Here is a 13,592-nt window from a genome sequence, read left to right on the forward strand (position 1 = left end):
GGGACAGTCGGCCTGTGACCGGGTTGTCTGGTTGTGTTGTCTATGTTGTGTTGTCTATGTTGGTTGTGTTGTGTATGTTGTGTTGATGCGCTGGGACAGTACAGTCGACCTGTGACCGGGACCGGGCTGTGTTGTCTATGTTGGTTGTGTTGTGTATGTTGTGTTGATGCGCTGGGACAGTACAGTCGGCCTGTGACCGGGACCGGGCTGTGTTGTCTATGTTGGTTGTGTTGTGTGTGTTGTGTTGATGCGCTGGGACAGTCGGACAGTTGTACGTTGTGTTGATGCGCTGGGACAGTACAGTGGGCCTGTGACCGGGATCGGGGTGTCTGGTTGTGTTGTCTATGTTGTGTTGTCTATGTTGGTTGTGTTGTGTATGTGGTGTTGATGCGCTGGGACAGTACAGTCGACCTGTGACCGGGTTGTCTGGTAGTGTTGTCTATGTTGTGTTGTATATGTTGGTTGTGTTGTGTATGTTGTTTTGATGCGCTGGGACAGTCGGCCTGTGACCGGGTTGTCTGGTTGTGTTGTCTATGTTGTGTTGTCTATGTTGGTTGTGTTGTGTATGTTGTGTTGATGCGCTGGGACAGTACAGTCGGCAGCTGTGACCGGGACCGGGGTGTCTGGCCGGCAGTTCAAAAGGACCCGATGGCGCGCTACCACGCACACAGGGAGTTCGCTGACCGACGGGTCAAGGTGCAGAGCGCTCGCACCTACTTCTACATGAACGAGGCGCAGTGCGAAAAGAACATGGAGACGTTCCTCAAGAGTATCGAGGCTGTGTCAGGTGAGTTCGATTGGACGACTGATCTTCAAACAAAATTGTCGCTTTGTCTGCGCTATGAAGCCTCAACCCGCGCCCCGTTGGAATCTGCCGAGCAACGCGCCCTTAGGGGGGGGGGGGGGGCATTCCCCCCTAAGATCACGAGAACCACGCGACATAGCGACAAGCAGCAAACGGTGTTGGATAGCATAATCCGAGCGTGCAACTACCTTGTGACCCTATTTCATTGACCTAGGTTAAACCGATGACGTCACAGGTCAGTTTAAATGTCAAATTTTCGCCGTTTACAGACATTTCAAGAAATGTGTTGTAAAATCGAGTAAAATGCATTTCATTGAAAATCATCGATGGGGATTTGTTCGTCAAACACATATTGTGCTATTTGAGATCACTGATGCCAGATCAGGTCACAGAGGTCAGGTCACTGAGGGTCACAATATGAAAATATCATGTGATACATGTTTTATGGTCCATTTTTACATGACAAATGCGATTATGTGGGTCAGGCAGCCTTTGGGGCGAGTTTAGGCTATGTCCTGGTTAAGGTCAGGTCAAGGCCAGGTTAAATAAGGTCAAACTTCAAAGTTGATATTTTTGCATAAACTGAGTAGTGAGTATCGATGCAGCTCGTCACGGGGAGTCTAATAGCAGTAGCGGCGAAACACCTTCAATTAAGGGGGGGGGGGGCACTGCCGACTATTGGTCCCATTATTTCCATGTAACGCCCATAGGGCTAATGTTAAAATGCCAAAATCAAAGGGGACACGGTGCCTCGGTGCCCTCCCCGTTCCGCCGCCTATGTCTCAAAGTGGTCTTTGTTTTGCGCTACGTGGTCTAGAATTGCTAAAAATTGAATTAAAAAAATTGACGTCAGCAATTTTGAACAGTTTTTTTTAAACTATAACTTGGCGAAAATAGGAGGTATCGATCTTACAGTTGGTATGGAGATAATATATATATATATATATATATATATATATATATATATATATATATATATATATATGTTACAGGCAAAGTGAAAACTCGGGCATTTTGCAAAATGCCTAGGCAATTTGCAAAATGCCTGACCCGCCAGGCATTTTGCAAAATGCCCAGGCAGTTTGCAAACTGCCTGACCCACCAGGCATTTTGCAAACTGCCTAGGCATTTTACAAAATGCCTGACCCGCCAGGCATTTTGCAAAATGCCTGGGTTTCCATATATTCCACCGTTTTTGTTTACTACAGCCGTTGATCATAAACGTTCCACTGTGACTGACCCCACAACACATTTCACATGTGTTGTGTTCACATTGACACATTCCACGGTCACGAATACGGGTGTCACGAAATTCTTGCGGGATGTTGTACTGGTGTCCCGAAATGTATTGCATCGTAGTTGCGTCAGTGTTCTCCAGCACCTCGCTGACAAGTTATCAGCGGCCACATGGTCTGTCCCCGCGGCACCTGGTGAAGCTCAAATAGGCCTCTGTAGCCCATCATGCCCCAAACGAGAATCCCCAGTGCCCAGTGGGTGCTTCACCGCCTCGACGGTGCAGCACCTCTGAGCTGCTGTTGGCCCAGAACTGCTTGTCGGGACGGTTAGTGACTAAGAAGAGCTCTAATAGCCGTTTTCACGACGGGCTATCCGGTGAGTGCACCTAATTTGACCAAATATGCACCTAATCTCTCTTAATACAGCAAATATCTTTATTTTATGAATTTAGTTCAGTGTTTTAACCGATGATGCTCTCTGATAATATGACAAAGGAGGTATATAAGCAATTAGTACAACCCTAGCTGATAGCTATTGAGAGACACACTGAACCTAATTTGACCAAATATGCACCTAATCTACACCAGATGTGAACCAAATGTGTACCAGATGGCCGTCGTGAAAACGGCAAATATCGCCTCACGTCCTCATTATCCGGTAAGTCCGGTAAGTCAGGGTTGCAGCCTGAGGCTGAGCGGCTTCAGCTTCAGGGTAAAATCTTCAGATACCGGGGGATGGCCGATTTAGATGCCGAGTGCTCTGGACCAGATGCCCTGGTGCCGGACCCGTTAAAATTACATCCATTCAGCACTCAGGAGGGACATGTAGGGACAAGACCACGCCAACCGCGTATCAAGTTCGTGACACTCTGTATACCTATACGTTTTGCGTCAATTCTGTCGAGATGGAGCCAACGCTGAATGGACTTGAGCGACCGTCTCCGTACCTTTCGTATATGCGGAGTTGTAGCCGTGTGTATAAAAGCTGCGATGTCCAGTATTCTGCCCTGGTGGGCAGCTGTTGCGGCAGAGACGATTGATAATGTACCTAAACGTGTAACAATCAAATTTTCGTAAATTGGAAGAGTATTCTTTTCTGATCAATATCCACCCATAGTATTTTCAAAAAGCCACCAAGAGCTCTTAGAAACAGTACAATCATTGTACCGAGCGCATGTTTACTCACGAAACCACGCCCGGTGCTTGGCACCCGACGGCCGCTGGGGCTCAGTGACCTGAACTCGGCGGCGCTACCCGGAGAACGCAGTGTCCCCTCACTTGGTGCGCATTGACAGCGATTAACAGCGAGTAAGCGGCAGTTACAAATGATGCTTACCTATACATCGTCGCTAGTGCGAGTTTGATGTCAGGCATTTTGCAAAATGCCTGGGAAAATATTTCAGGCAGTTTGCAAAATGCCTGGTGTGTCAGGCAGTTTGCAAACTGCCTGGGCATTTTGCAAAATGCCTGGCCGGTCAGGCATTTTGCAAATTGCCTAGGCGTTTTGCAAAATGCCCGAGTTTTCACTTTGCCTGTAACATATATATATATATATATATATATATATATATATATATATATATATATATATATATATATATATATTCCGTTTTTTTTTGCGAAATTCGAAAAAAATTGGGATTTTTTTGCGTTTTTCTTTTAAAAATCAGTTTCTTATTTTTTTCGGTCAAAATCCAAAACTTTGAAAATTCGAGAGTACAGTTTTGTAGCGCCGTCTTTTCTCTACACAGCCACATAAAGAATTTTGAAATTGCTTGTTAACCCGCGCCCTGCTGGGGGTCCTGGATTTCCACGCCCTGCTGGGGGGGGGGGGGGTGTTTGAACACCCCCCCTTGTAACTCGGCTCCTGGGCCACGTAGCGATACGCGGAAAGCGGCGTTCGAAAGAGCGTAAAAAATAATGACGAAATCACTTCGGTCAATTTTTTGGTCAGGTCAAAGGTCAGGTCACCAGAGGTCATTGAAGGCAAAATTTCGCCGATTTCCAGGTCGAATGTCGAAATTTTCCAAGAAGCCAACGCATAACACGGGAACCAATAGAGCTACAGCGCCGCGGAAAAGCGCATTCGATAGCCCTATTAACGCCCTTTCTGAGTAATTCTCTCAGATTTGACCTAACGTCAACAGTTTTGCCTGCAGGGGGCAAAAACTGCAAAAATAGCCGATTTTTTCGAAAACAGTTTTTCTGCAATAACTTTTGACCCAAGCCTTGTACGAGCTTACTTTTACCGGCATCGTGTTCCTCTCGTCAAGACGCATCGAATGAACTATGTCTTGACCTTGAAAGGTCAACTTGAAAATTTGACCTCAGGTCAAGGTCATGACCTGACCGGAAAGGGTCATGTTGCATATCAGTCGATCCGTATCGTCGAGCTGAACACATCTAAGGCGTTTTCATCGCTCTAGCATGCCTCTATCAAAAGTTATTTGCGAAAAACTGTTAGATACCATTCGTGACCTAAGATGACCTCAGGGCATAAACAAGGGTCACGGACACCATTTTCAAGTTCAGTGTGTCTAAACCACTTGTAATTCGGTGTTTGGGAGTGTTTATAATGTCTTTCATCCAAAAGAGGCGCATTTCAATTTTCTCCCATTGACTTATAATGGGGAGGTCGCAAAATTGACCTGACCTTAGGTCATCGATATCAAAATTCTGAGATAAACATTTTGTACATGCTATTGCTCTTAGCAATCGCTGAAAGTTTCAAAGCGATCGGTCACTCGGTGTAGCTATGACAGACATTGAAAGTTTTTATGAGGTGAGGTCACTTCAAGTGACCTGGTGACCTGACCTTGAATGACCTTGGTCTGAAATTTTCACAACATGTGTAGAATTGATGTATGGTAAGGTGTACCAAAAACGGCGGCGCTCCGCGCCGCCGTTTTTGAGATATTCGCGAAAAACCACAGGGGGGGTGTTCAAACACCCCCCCCCCCCCCAGCAGGGCGCGGGTTAACTGCAGCTTTTGTGGGCGTTTCAAGATTTCATGTTTTTTGATCATTTTTGCTGGAACATGACCTCAGTTTGACCTCAATGACTCCTGACCTAAGGTGACCTAAGGCTTGAAATTTTGTGTGAAGGTGTCAAATTGATGTCCGGAAAGGTACTGAAAATTTTGCGGCGCCGTTTTCTTGCTATTCAGGAAAAACCACAGGAAAAATTATTATTTTATTTTCTTTTTTTTTCGTTTATTTAGAAGCCAAACAACTGAGGACGAACGCATCTCATAACAAAACACAGGAAACGATGAGCACACAAACTGTTTCCCGAGTGGGGATGGACAGGGTCAGTGTCCCACTGTACCTAGCACTGTACATATTAGCACTGTTCGTTGTCATGGCATTTTTAGAGCACACATACAGAGTTCACACGTTTTGTCGTCGCTCGGTAGCCAACACAGCGGACGAGCACAGGGCGACCGCGCCGGCGGCAGCAGCAGCGACAGGGCCGCCGCGGGCAGCCGACGCGGAGGACCGGGCGGGCAGAGAACGGAGGGCGGGCGAATCCGGACCAGACGGCCGGCGCAGCCAGCGCCCCACCCCCACCCGGGACCCGGTGCGCGCCGGAAGAACAATGGACTCAGTTGTCAAGGAACAAGGACTCGAAATGGGTTGTGAATTATCTGTTTCTCTTGATATGTTTGCAAGCCTGCCCCATTTAAGGACATGTGACTGCATTGAGTTTGATTTCAACGCGTAACGCTCTTCATTTGATGCTTCAATTTTGACTAAGGATAAAAAGTGCTGAAGGTGTGGAATACTTGAGTTATATTTTGCTTTGAATATTACTAACTTCGCTATTGTAGATATTAGCGTGCCTAGGGATCCTAACATAGATACACGTGGAAAAACCCATGACTGATTTGTAAATCTAAACGACAACTCATACTTGTGCTTTAAATGGTCGATGGTCTCTTTTACATATTTTTGCGTCACATCGCATTCCCATACAAGATGAATTAGTGTTTCGTCGTTTAAATTACAAAAGGAACAAAGTGTGCTTTCAGCTATTCCTATCCGATGTAGGAAAGTATTTGTTGCCATTATCCTAGATGTAAAGCGATAATGAAATGATTGTAAATAAGTACTGCGTGTTGATTGACGGACATCGTCCAGTGTCTCCTCATGCATTTGAACATCTCTTATCCATTTACGTTTGACTGAGCTTTGAATATTGCTCGGTTTACTTTTAAGTTTGGCTATTAATACTTTATATACTTCGTGTGATATTTTGCGAGTTTTCCCTAATAAAGTTAATTTGAAAGGCATAATTGGGAGTGCTACGTTTTTTACCTCTTGAGCGGCTATCGAAAGCGCTGAGATGTTTCTTACAAGAGAGGCATGACATAAAAATGTCATTTTTACGTTAAACAGCTCACATAATTCGCTCCTACCACGCAACGCTCCCGTCTCTCTATTGAATAGGTCAACCAAAAAACGTAGGCCTTTTTCATCCCAGGACTTCACTATAGATTTCCTGAATTTCGTGTGGTCGGAGAACCACAGAGATTCTGTCAGAAGCTCGGAAGGGGCGAGATGCACTGAGGCACAGAACGAAACCCATGCGTTTAATACGTCTTTCCAAAACCTATTCTTAAAGCGTTTTGCAGTCACATCCTTCAATTTAGAGACACCAAAGCAGATAAGCTTTTCAACGGATGGCAAGTTGTTATTGACATGGCTTGCCCAAACTGCGTCACAACTTGACCAGTACAGTCTTTGTAACCACGATGTTTTTAAACTTTTGATGAATGCTTCTAATTCTACCATCTTGAGTCCACCGCTATTATAGTCTTGCACCAGTTTACTCCTCTTTATTTTGTCTGATTTACTATCCCAAATAAAATTGAACAGTAAACAGTTAATTTTCTTAATAATATCCCAAGATGGATTCGGCAAAGATGTGAAAAGATGTACAAACTTCGATAATAGCATTGCTTTTACCACAGTGATTTTGCCAAGAAGTGTTAGCTTTCGCCGTCTCCACTGTGCAATCTCTTGCACTAACTTAGGGATAACGAGACTTACATTTTTATCTTCAATGTCGTTATTTGTACTATTGTAAACAATCCCAAGGACTTTTAACTCATTGACTACATTTACGCCTAGATTGCTTAAGCATTCATTATCTTTGCTTTTACCAAGCGGTAAACATTTAGTTTTGTCTACATTAACTCGTAAGCCTGAGACCTTTGTAAACTGTTCAAGTTCATTGATTACCCCTCTTATTGATGGCTGGTTCAACTGCGAAAAAACTATCAAATCATCTGCATATTGCGAAACACGCGCCTCTATTCCTTGTCCTAATGCAATTCCTTTTATGATCTCCGATTTTATCATTTGGCTAGTTAGGGGCTCGACAACTAAGTTAAAAAGGTAGCCTGATATCGGGTCACCCTGCCTTATGCCTCTTTCCATATAAATTTTATTGCCTAATTTTCCGTCAAGCAGGATACGAGCATGGTTGTTTGAATTCAAATAAAACGTTTTTACCATTTTTACGTAAAATGGTCCAAAGTTATAATAACGAAGCGCTTCTAGCAAAAACTGCCAGGAAACTGTGTCAAAGGCAGCTTCGAAGTCAATAGCCATTGCACAGCCAGACGATCCCACATTGTTCACGTGCTCTATGACGTCATACATCAACCTGCTATTCTCGCCTATAAATCTACCCGGGATATAAGCCGTCTGCGAGGGAGATATCAATGAACTTAATACTGATTTTAATCTGTTTGCAATTGCAGTAGAAACTATTTTGAAATCTACATTAAGTAACGAAATAGGTCTCCATCCCTTGATTGAATCCATAGGTTTCCCTTGTTTTGGTATAAGCGTGATGATGCTTTCCTTGTGCGAATTCAGTACTTTTTGAAAAAGAAGTCCCTCGTTTGTAGCGCGAAACAAGAATACTCCTATGAGCTCCCAAAAGTGTTTAAAGAAGGTGGAGGTGAAGCCGTTCGATCCTGGCGATTTGCCTTTCTTCATGCTCATTAAAGCACCATGTAATTCGTTTAACGTTAGAGGCATGTCTAAAGCATCTCGTTGGTCTTGCCTTAACTTTCGCGTAATATGCTTTCTGAGATACGTGGTGGGGTTTGCGTTGCTGTTTTTCTTATATTTTTCTTCTAAGTTCTTTGAAAAGTGCTTATTTATTTCTTCTTTATCATTAATGATGGAATCACCTATTTTGAGCGACTGTATTGAGTTTCTTACTGCATTTCTTTTTTCCAGCGACAGGAAATACTTTGTGCATCGCTCTCCCTCTTCGAACCATTTTACTCTAGACCTAGTTATTAGGCCTTGAATCATAGGTTTACGTATGTTTTCAAGATTTTGCTTAGCATCATCTAGACGGCGAAGGTTTTCATGTGATGGATTCATCTTAAACAATGCATCGCATCTGTTGACTTCTATTGTTGCTTCTTTTTCTTTTATCCTATTTCTTTTAGCTTTTTGTTTTGAAAAGCGTATTGTTTCTCCACGGATCATCATAAGTAAGGTTTCATAAAATAACCCATCATTTATGATAAACTCTATCGCACTAAAGTTCTTTGGATCACATATAAAGCAATCACTATAAATTGGAACCGCATATTGCTTTATTACACTATTAATGACCTTCACCACTAAGGTGTTGTATGAGTCATCGTCTATTAATGACTCATTAAACTTCCAAAGCCCAGGACCACTCTTCTTTCTAGGCTGCTTCAAATTTAGTGACACCATACAGTGGTCTGATCTGTACCCTGTTTGAACGTTAACTTCCGTAACATGATTCAACAAATGTTCCTGAATATATAGTCGATCTAGCCGTCCCCATTTGAATGGATTTTGACGAGTCCAGGTGGCACTTCTCGTTTGAGGATGAAGTTCATCCCAAGTGTCTAACAGACTAAAATGTTCAATGAGGCTAGCAAATACATTTCTGGCGCGGGGGTTATTCTGCTGAGAGTAATTTAAGTCTTGTAGGTAATTCATTACAAAGTTAAAATCCCCTCCGATTAATAAATTTTCCGATCCAATTTCGCTCAGCCTCATTCGGAGCTGGTCGAAAAAATTAGGGCAGTCATCATTTGGGCCATAGATACTGACGAGTGTGTAAGTGTTTGGAAATATATTGCAAACTAGTATGACAAAATTACCGTCTTTACAATATTCTTCATGGATTATTTCATGCTGCACGTTGGATTTAAACAGGATCGATGTGCCCCGGCTGTTTGATGAGCCACAAGAATGATAACCTTTCCCTCTCCAGAGGTGGTTAAAGTTGTGAACTGTTTGTGTTGTCAAGTGTGTATCTTGCAATAGCAATATATCATAATCTTTCTTTCGCAGATAATTAACAACGTCTCTTCTTTTAACTTGACCTCCTAGGCCTCTACAATTAAATGTCGCAACTTTGAGCTCGGACATAAGCCAGGATATGCACAGCTAGACAGCTGTTGCTATGAACGGTAGGAGATACATCAAAAGAAAATAGTTGACCGTGAACTAATATAATGCGCACAGGGCCACGGGCAGGAGGGGCCACCCGACTAGGCCGGCAGCGACAAATCCAGGTCGCACGAGGGGCACTCGGCCAGGGGCCGACGCCGACTCTCTCACCGCCCATCACGTTGTCTCCCTCCACACCTCCGCGCCCAGGAGCCACAGCGCAGACCCCGCCGCCGCCGCCACCGCCGCCGCCACCGCCGCCGCCGCAAACGTCGCGCCCGCCACCGGCAGGCTGGACGACAAGCCGCTTTAACAAAGAAAGTTTATGCCAGTTACTAACAAAAATATCAAGGAAATCAGTTAACAAACACAGCTGAGGGGTACGCGAGCGGTAATTTAGCGACGCATACAGCATGATAAGCAGAACACTTACGATGAAAGCTAGTGCAAGAAACACGGGTTTTCCTGACTTAAGTCTATCGAATAAGTTGCTCTCAAAACATTTCATAAAGAAAAACAGAACGGGAACATTGCGTATGTTCAAATATGAAAAACAGCAAAACAGGGTAACTGTTAGAGCGATCATTACACTGATTATGCCCGACTCTTCTCTCTAGAAATACTCCCTGATATCTCTGGAACGCGAACCAGCTGCCGGGTTACCAGGAGTGGCAGGGTGCGCCTCACGAGCTCCGTACGACCGGTCCTTACCAGCAGGACCGCGCCCCGATCCGGTCCTGCTCGACCCGACAGTGGCGACATCTGTAGCCGGCCGAGAGCTCGCACTCGCCGCCCCTCGATGGTCCCCATCCCCATCAGAATCCCGCGCCACCCCAGCAGGTCCACCAGTCTCCGACGTCACAGCCAAGGGCGCGTCCGATACGGCGGCAGCGGGGGGCCGCCGCGGCGCGCGGCCGCCATCAGCCGCGTCGGTCAGCAGCTCAGCAGGTGCGCCCGGAGACGGCACCTCACGGAGCGGCGGAGACAGCTGCACCAGTCGAACTGATGGTGTCTGGGCGCACTCCAGAAGCGACGATGTGGTCCTCTGACGTTGCACTCCGATGGAATCTGCTGATTCCAGTCCGTCAGCAGCCCCCACACGTGACGGCCCGGAGTACGAACCCCGACGACCGGGACTGTTAGTATCCACGGGATCATGCGTCTCCACCGCCATGTTGTTGTCGGTGCTTCGAGGCGAGGTCGCTGCCCGCCCCGAACTTCTCCGCTCCCCGCTAGGGGCGGGGCACGGCGGTGCTGCTCCGCGCTCTCCCTGGGCGCGCCTCTGGTCGGGGCGCTCCGGTGGGTCACCGCCGGCGAGCTGGCGTACCGCCTCCGGGTCAGCGATGCGTATCGGTGCCGATCCACGTGACCGGCACACGAGGATATCTCCGGAACGGGTAAAAACCGAATGGATCCTTCCCTCCTTCTTCATTCGCAGCAGCTCCAAAAACATGGCTTGCCTGCGTGGCGTCAGTGATTCGGCGATAAAGAGGCCGGAACCCTTCAGCCTTGTCTTCGACCGGTAAAGGATGTCTCTGTCGGAACCTGTTGCAAAGGAGGTAAACTCCAGCAGTATCTTTCCATTCTGCAGTCTTATGACGGTCTTGACCTGCCTGTCGTCCAGAGTGTGGTTCAGATACTGTTGCACCACGGACCGAATCTGTCTCACTGCCTGGTCCCGCTGGGTGTGCGTCTGAACCGCCGGCCCGGAGAAAAACAGGCACGCCAGCCTCTGCTCCTGCTGTCGCTTATCCTCCACCAGCTCCAGCTCCTGAACTCGCCGTCTGAGGTGGGCTGTCTCCTTACGCAGTTGGACAATGTCCAGATCAGCGGAATACTGCCTGTTAGACACCGCAGTGATCGAGTCCATTGTGAAAGACAGTGACTCCTCGATCGCCACTAAGCGTCCGTCACTCGCGGCCTTTATCTCACGAACACATTTCGCGTTTTCTTCCACGATGAATTTCTTCAACTCTTCGCAAAGCTCACTTTGTCCTCCTTCTGTTGGAGAACACGCCTTTCGCTTTTTGGTCATGGTTAGACCCACAAGCGACTCACGCTACACAAAAACACTAGCTGGCCAGGTGCTCTCGCTCCACCAGCCGCGCGTGCGGACGGAGCGGCCGCAAACACGTCCGGCCGGGTCAAGGTCGACCGGTCAACTGTCAACTGTCAACTGGGTCAACTGGAAAAATTATTTACCCCCCCCCCCCAACGGGGCGAAGGTTAATCCTTTAGTAGCCGGGGTATTTCGCCACCCGCTACTTGATAGGGGGTGTCTTTAGAGGGTGCCCATAACTCGAGTAGCAATAACCGCAGCGAAACTGTTCATTCAGGGGTCAGTCGGGCATAAGTCAGGGTCAATGTCAGGTCAAACAGGATGCAGGTAAAGACATATTTCGCAAAACTCAGCGTTTGCATTCGCTACATATGACGTCTATTTCATGGGTACTTTAGGCGCATAATTCGATGGTGACATCCATTTCATGATGCGATAATATTTTTGGCCATATACAAGATCCACTTAAACAAATACATGCATTATTACCATTGACCGTGAAGTTATTACAAAAAACGGTCACGATTCGGTTAATAAAAAAGTGTAAAAATCGAATATCGAAGATAAGAAATTTATTTTACGGGATATCGTTAGCTAAATGTCGTGTACAAAGCATCTGTATGCCTATGTTTTTATTTTTTCTCAAATAAATGGTGCTTTTGGCCAAAAATTAGAAACCATGACGTCACTAAAATCTCGATATCTAAAAAAATATGGGTACATACAAACTCTTCCAACAACTGACAGCCCCTCTCCTAAAAACTGATCCCCCTTAGCCGGAGCGTGTGTAAAAAACTGATAGGTCCGGCGAGGGTTAAAGAAACTTGTTATTTGTTGAGCATCGAAAATGTCTAATGTTTGCTTAGCTTCATTTATGCTCAACCCGCGCCAAGCCAGTGGTCCAATCATTTCATATGGTTGCGGGGAGCTAGTTATGTTCATAGCGGCAAACTTAGGTAAAGTATTTTTATGCTGGCTTTTACGCTCCCCCCCCCCCGCATTTCTCGCGGCTCCTGGGCCATGTAGCGTCACGCAGTGAGCGGCTTTAAAAAAGTATGAAATATTATCAAGAAAGCGTCTTGATCACTTAAACTATTTTGTTCAAGTCATTGGCGAGGTCCCCAGAGATCGTTAAAGGTCAAGCTTTCTCCATTTTGACATTATTGAAGTTGGCTCAGAGCTCATGAACTAATCATACTAGGACTTTGAAAATCATTTGCTGGCTTCTTAGAAGTCCTACAATGTTGTTATTATCATTATTATCATTATCTTTATTTATCATTATTTGTCTAATTGAAAAGTCTCAACCTTCGGAGATGAATTTCAGTAAAGTTGGCTGTTGGCTCAATGAAATTCTTTAGCCAGGTTAAAAAAAAAAACAAATACATAGATGACCATTTATTGCTGCCGTTTATTGTACCGGAAACATGTTTTTTTTTTCTCTCGCCAAAATGTGTCCCATGGAATATGAATTGACGTTAAAAGGTCTGTTTCAAAAATTGCTCAAATATCAAAATAATTTCATCACCCTAAAAAGTAATGTTACATGTCAGGATGATTGCATGATGATAATAAAGGCCCTGAGTCTGTCTGTTGTCGGGTTGGTCGCAGCGGCCGTTCGTGTCCAACCCTGTGCTCCCGACCGGTGCAATGGTGAAGGTCCGCTGTCCCTGGGGAGCGGGGAGCGGCAGCGGCGCCACACAAGGCCTCCGGAACGGGTACCGACCATTTCGAGGCCTGGTGGGCCTGGCGCCGGTGTACCTACATCGCGTGACCTGACGGCCGTGTTGTCGTTTTGCAGGCTCCACCCAGTGCACGGGCCTGGCAGCAATCAAAATGACCGCCCTCGGCCGGCCACAGCTGCTGGTAAGTCAGTGTCACTGTAAAGTTCTTCCACAGCTGGTGTTAACCCGCGCCCCACTGGGCTATTCAGTCATACGCGCCCTGTTGGGGGGGGGGGGGGCAGATTCTGCCCCCCTGTCTACCTTCCGAACCGATGGCTGTAGAATGGCTGGGAAAACGGCAATCGAAAGCTC

The 13,592-nt window shown here is 46.1% G+C and overlaps 1 protein-coding gene across 3 annotated transcripts in view; it reads left to right on the forward strand.

Annotated features, from left to right (window-relative positions):
* The window catches only part of LOC122379743 (proline dehydrogenase 1, mitochondrial-like), an 85,720-nt gene that overhangs the window by 37,088 nt on the left and 35,040 nt on the right, over positions 1-13,592 (forward strand). For all 3 annotated transcript variants that reach the window (XR_006256381.1, XM_043362581.1, XM_043363419.1), the window contains exons 5-6: positions 635-787; positions 13,358-13,422. Coding sequence is in view for 2 of the 3 variants with exons in the window: in XM_043362581.1 (XP_043218516.1) it covers positions 635-787; positions 13,358-13,422 (218 nt within the window). In the remaining variant the exon portion in view is untranslated. The remainder of the gene's footprint in view (positions 1-634; positions 788-13,357; positions 13,423-13,592) is intronic.

This window comes from Amphibalanus amphitrite, unplaced genomic scaffold, assembly GCF_019059575.1.
Source record: "Amphibalanus amphitrite isolate SeventyFive unplaced genomic scaffold, NRLGWU_Aamphi_draft 000000F_arrow, whole genome shotgun sequence".
NCBI lineage: Eukaryota > Metazoa > Arthropoda > Thecostraca > Balanomorpha > Balanidae > Amphibalanus > Amphibalanus amphitrite.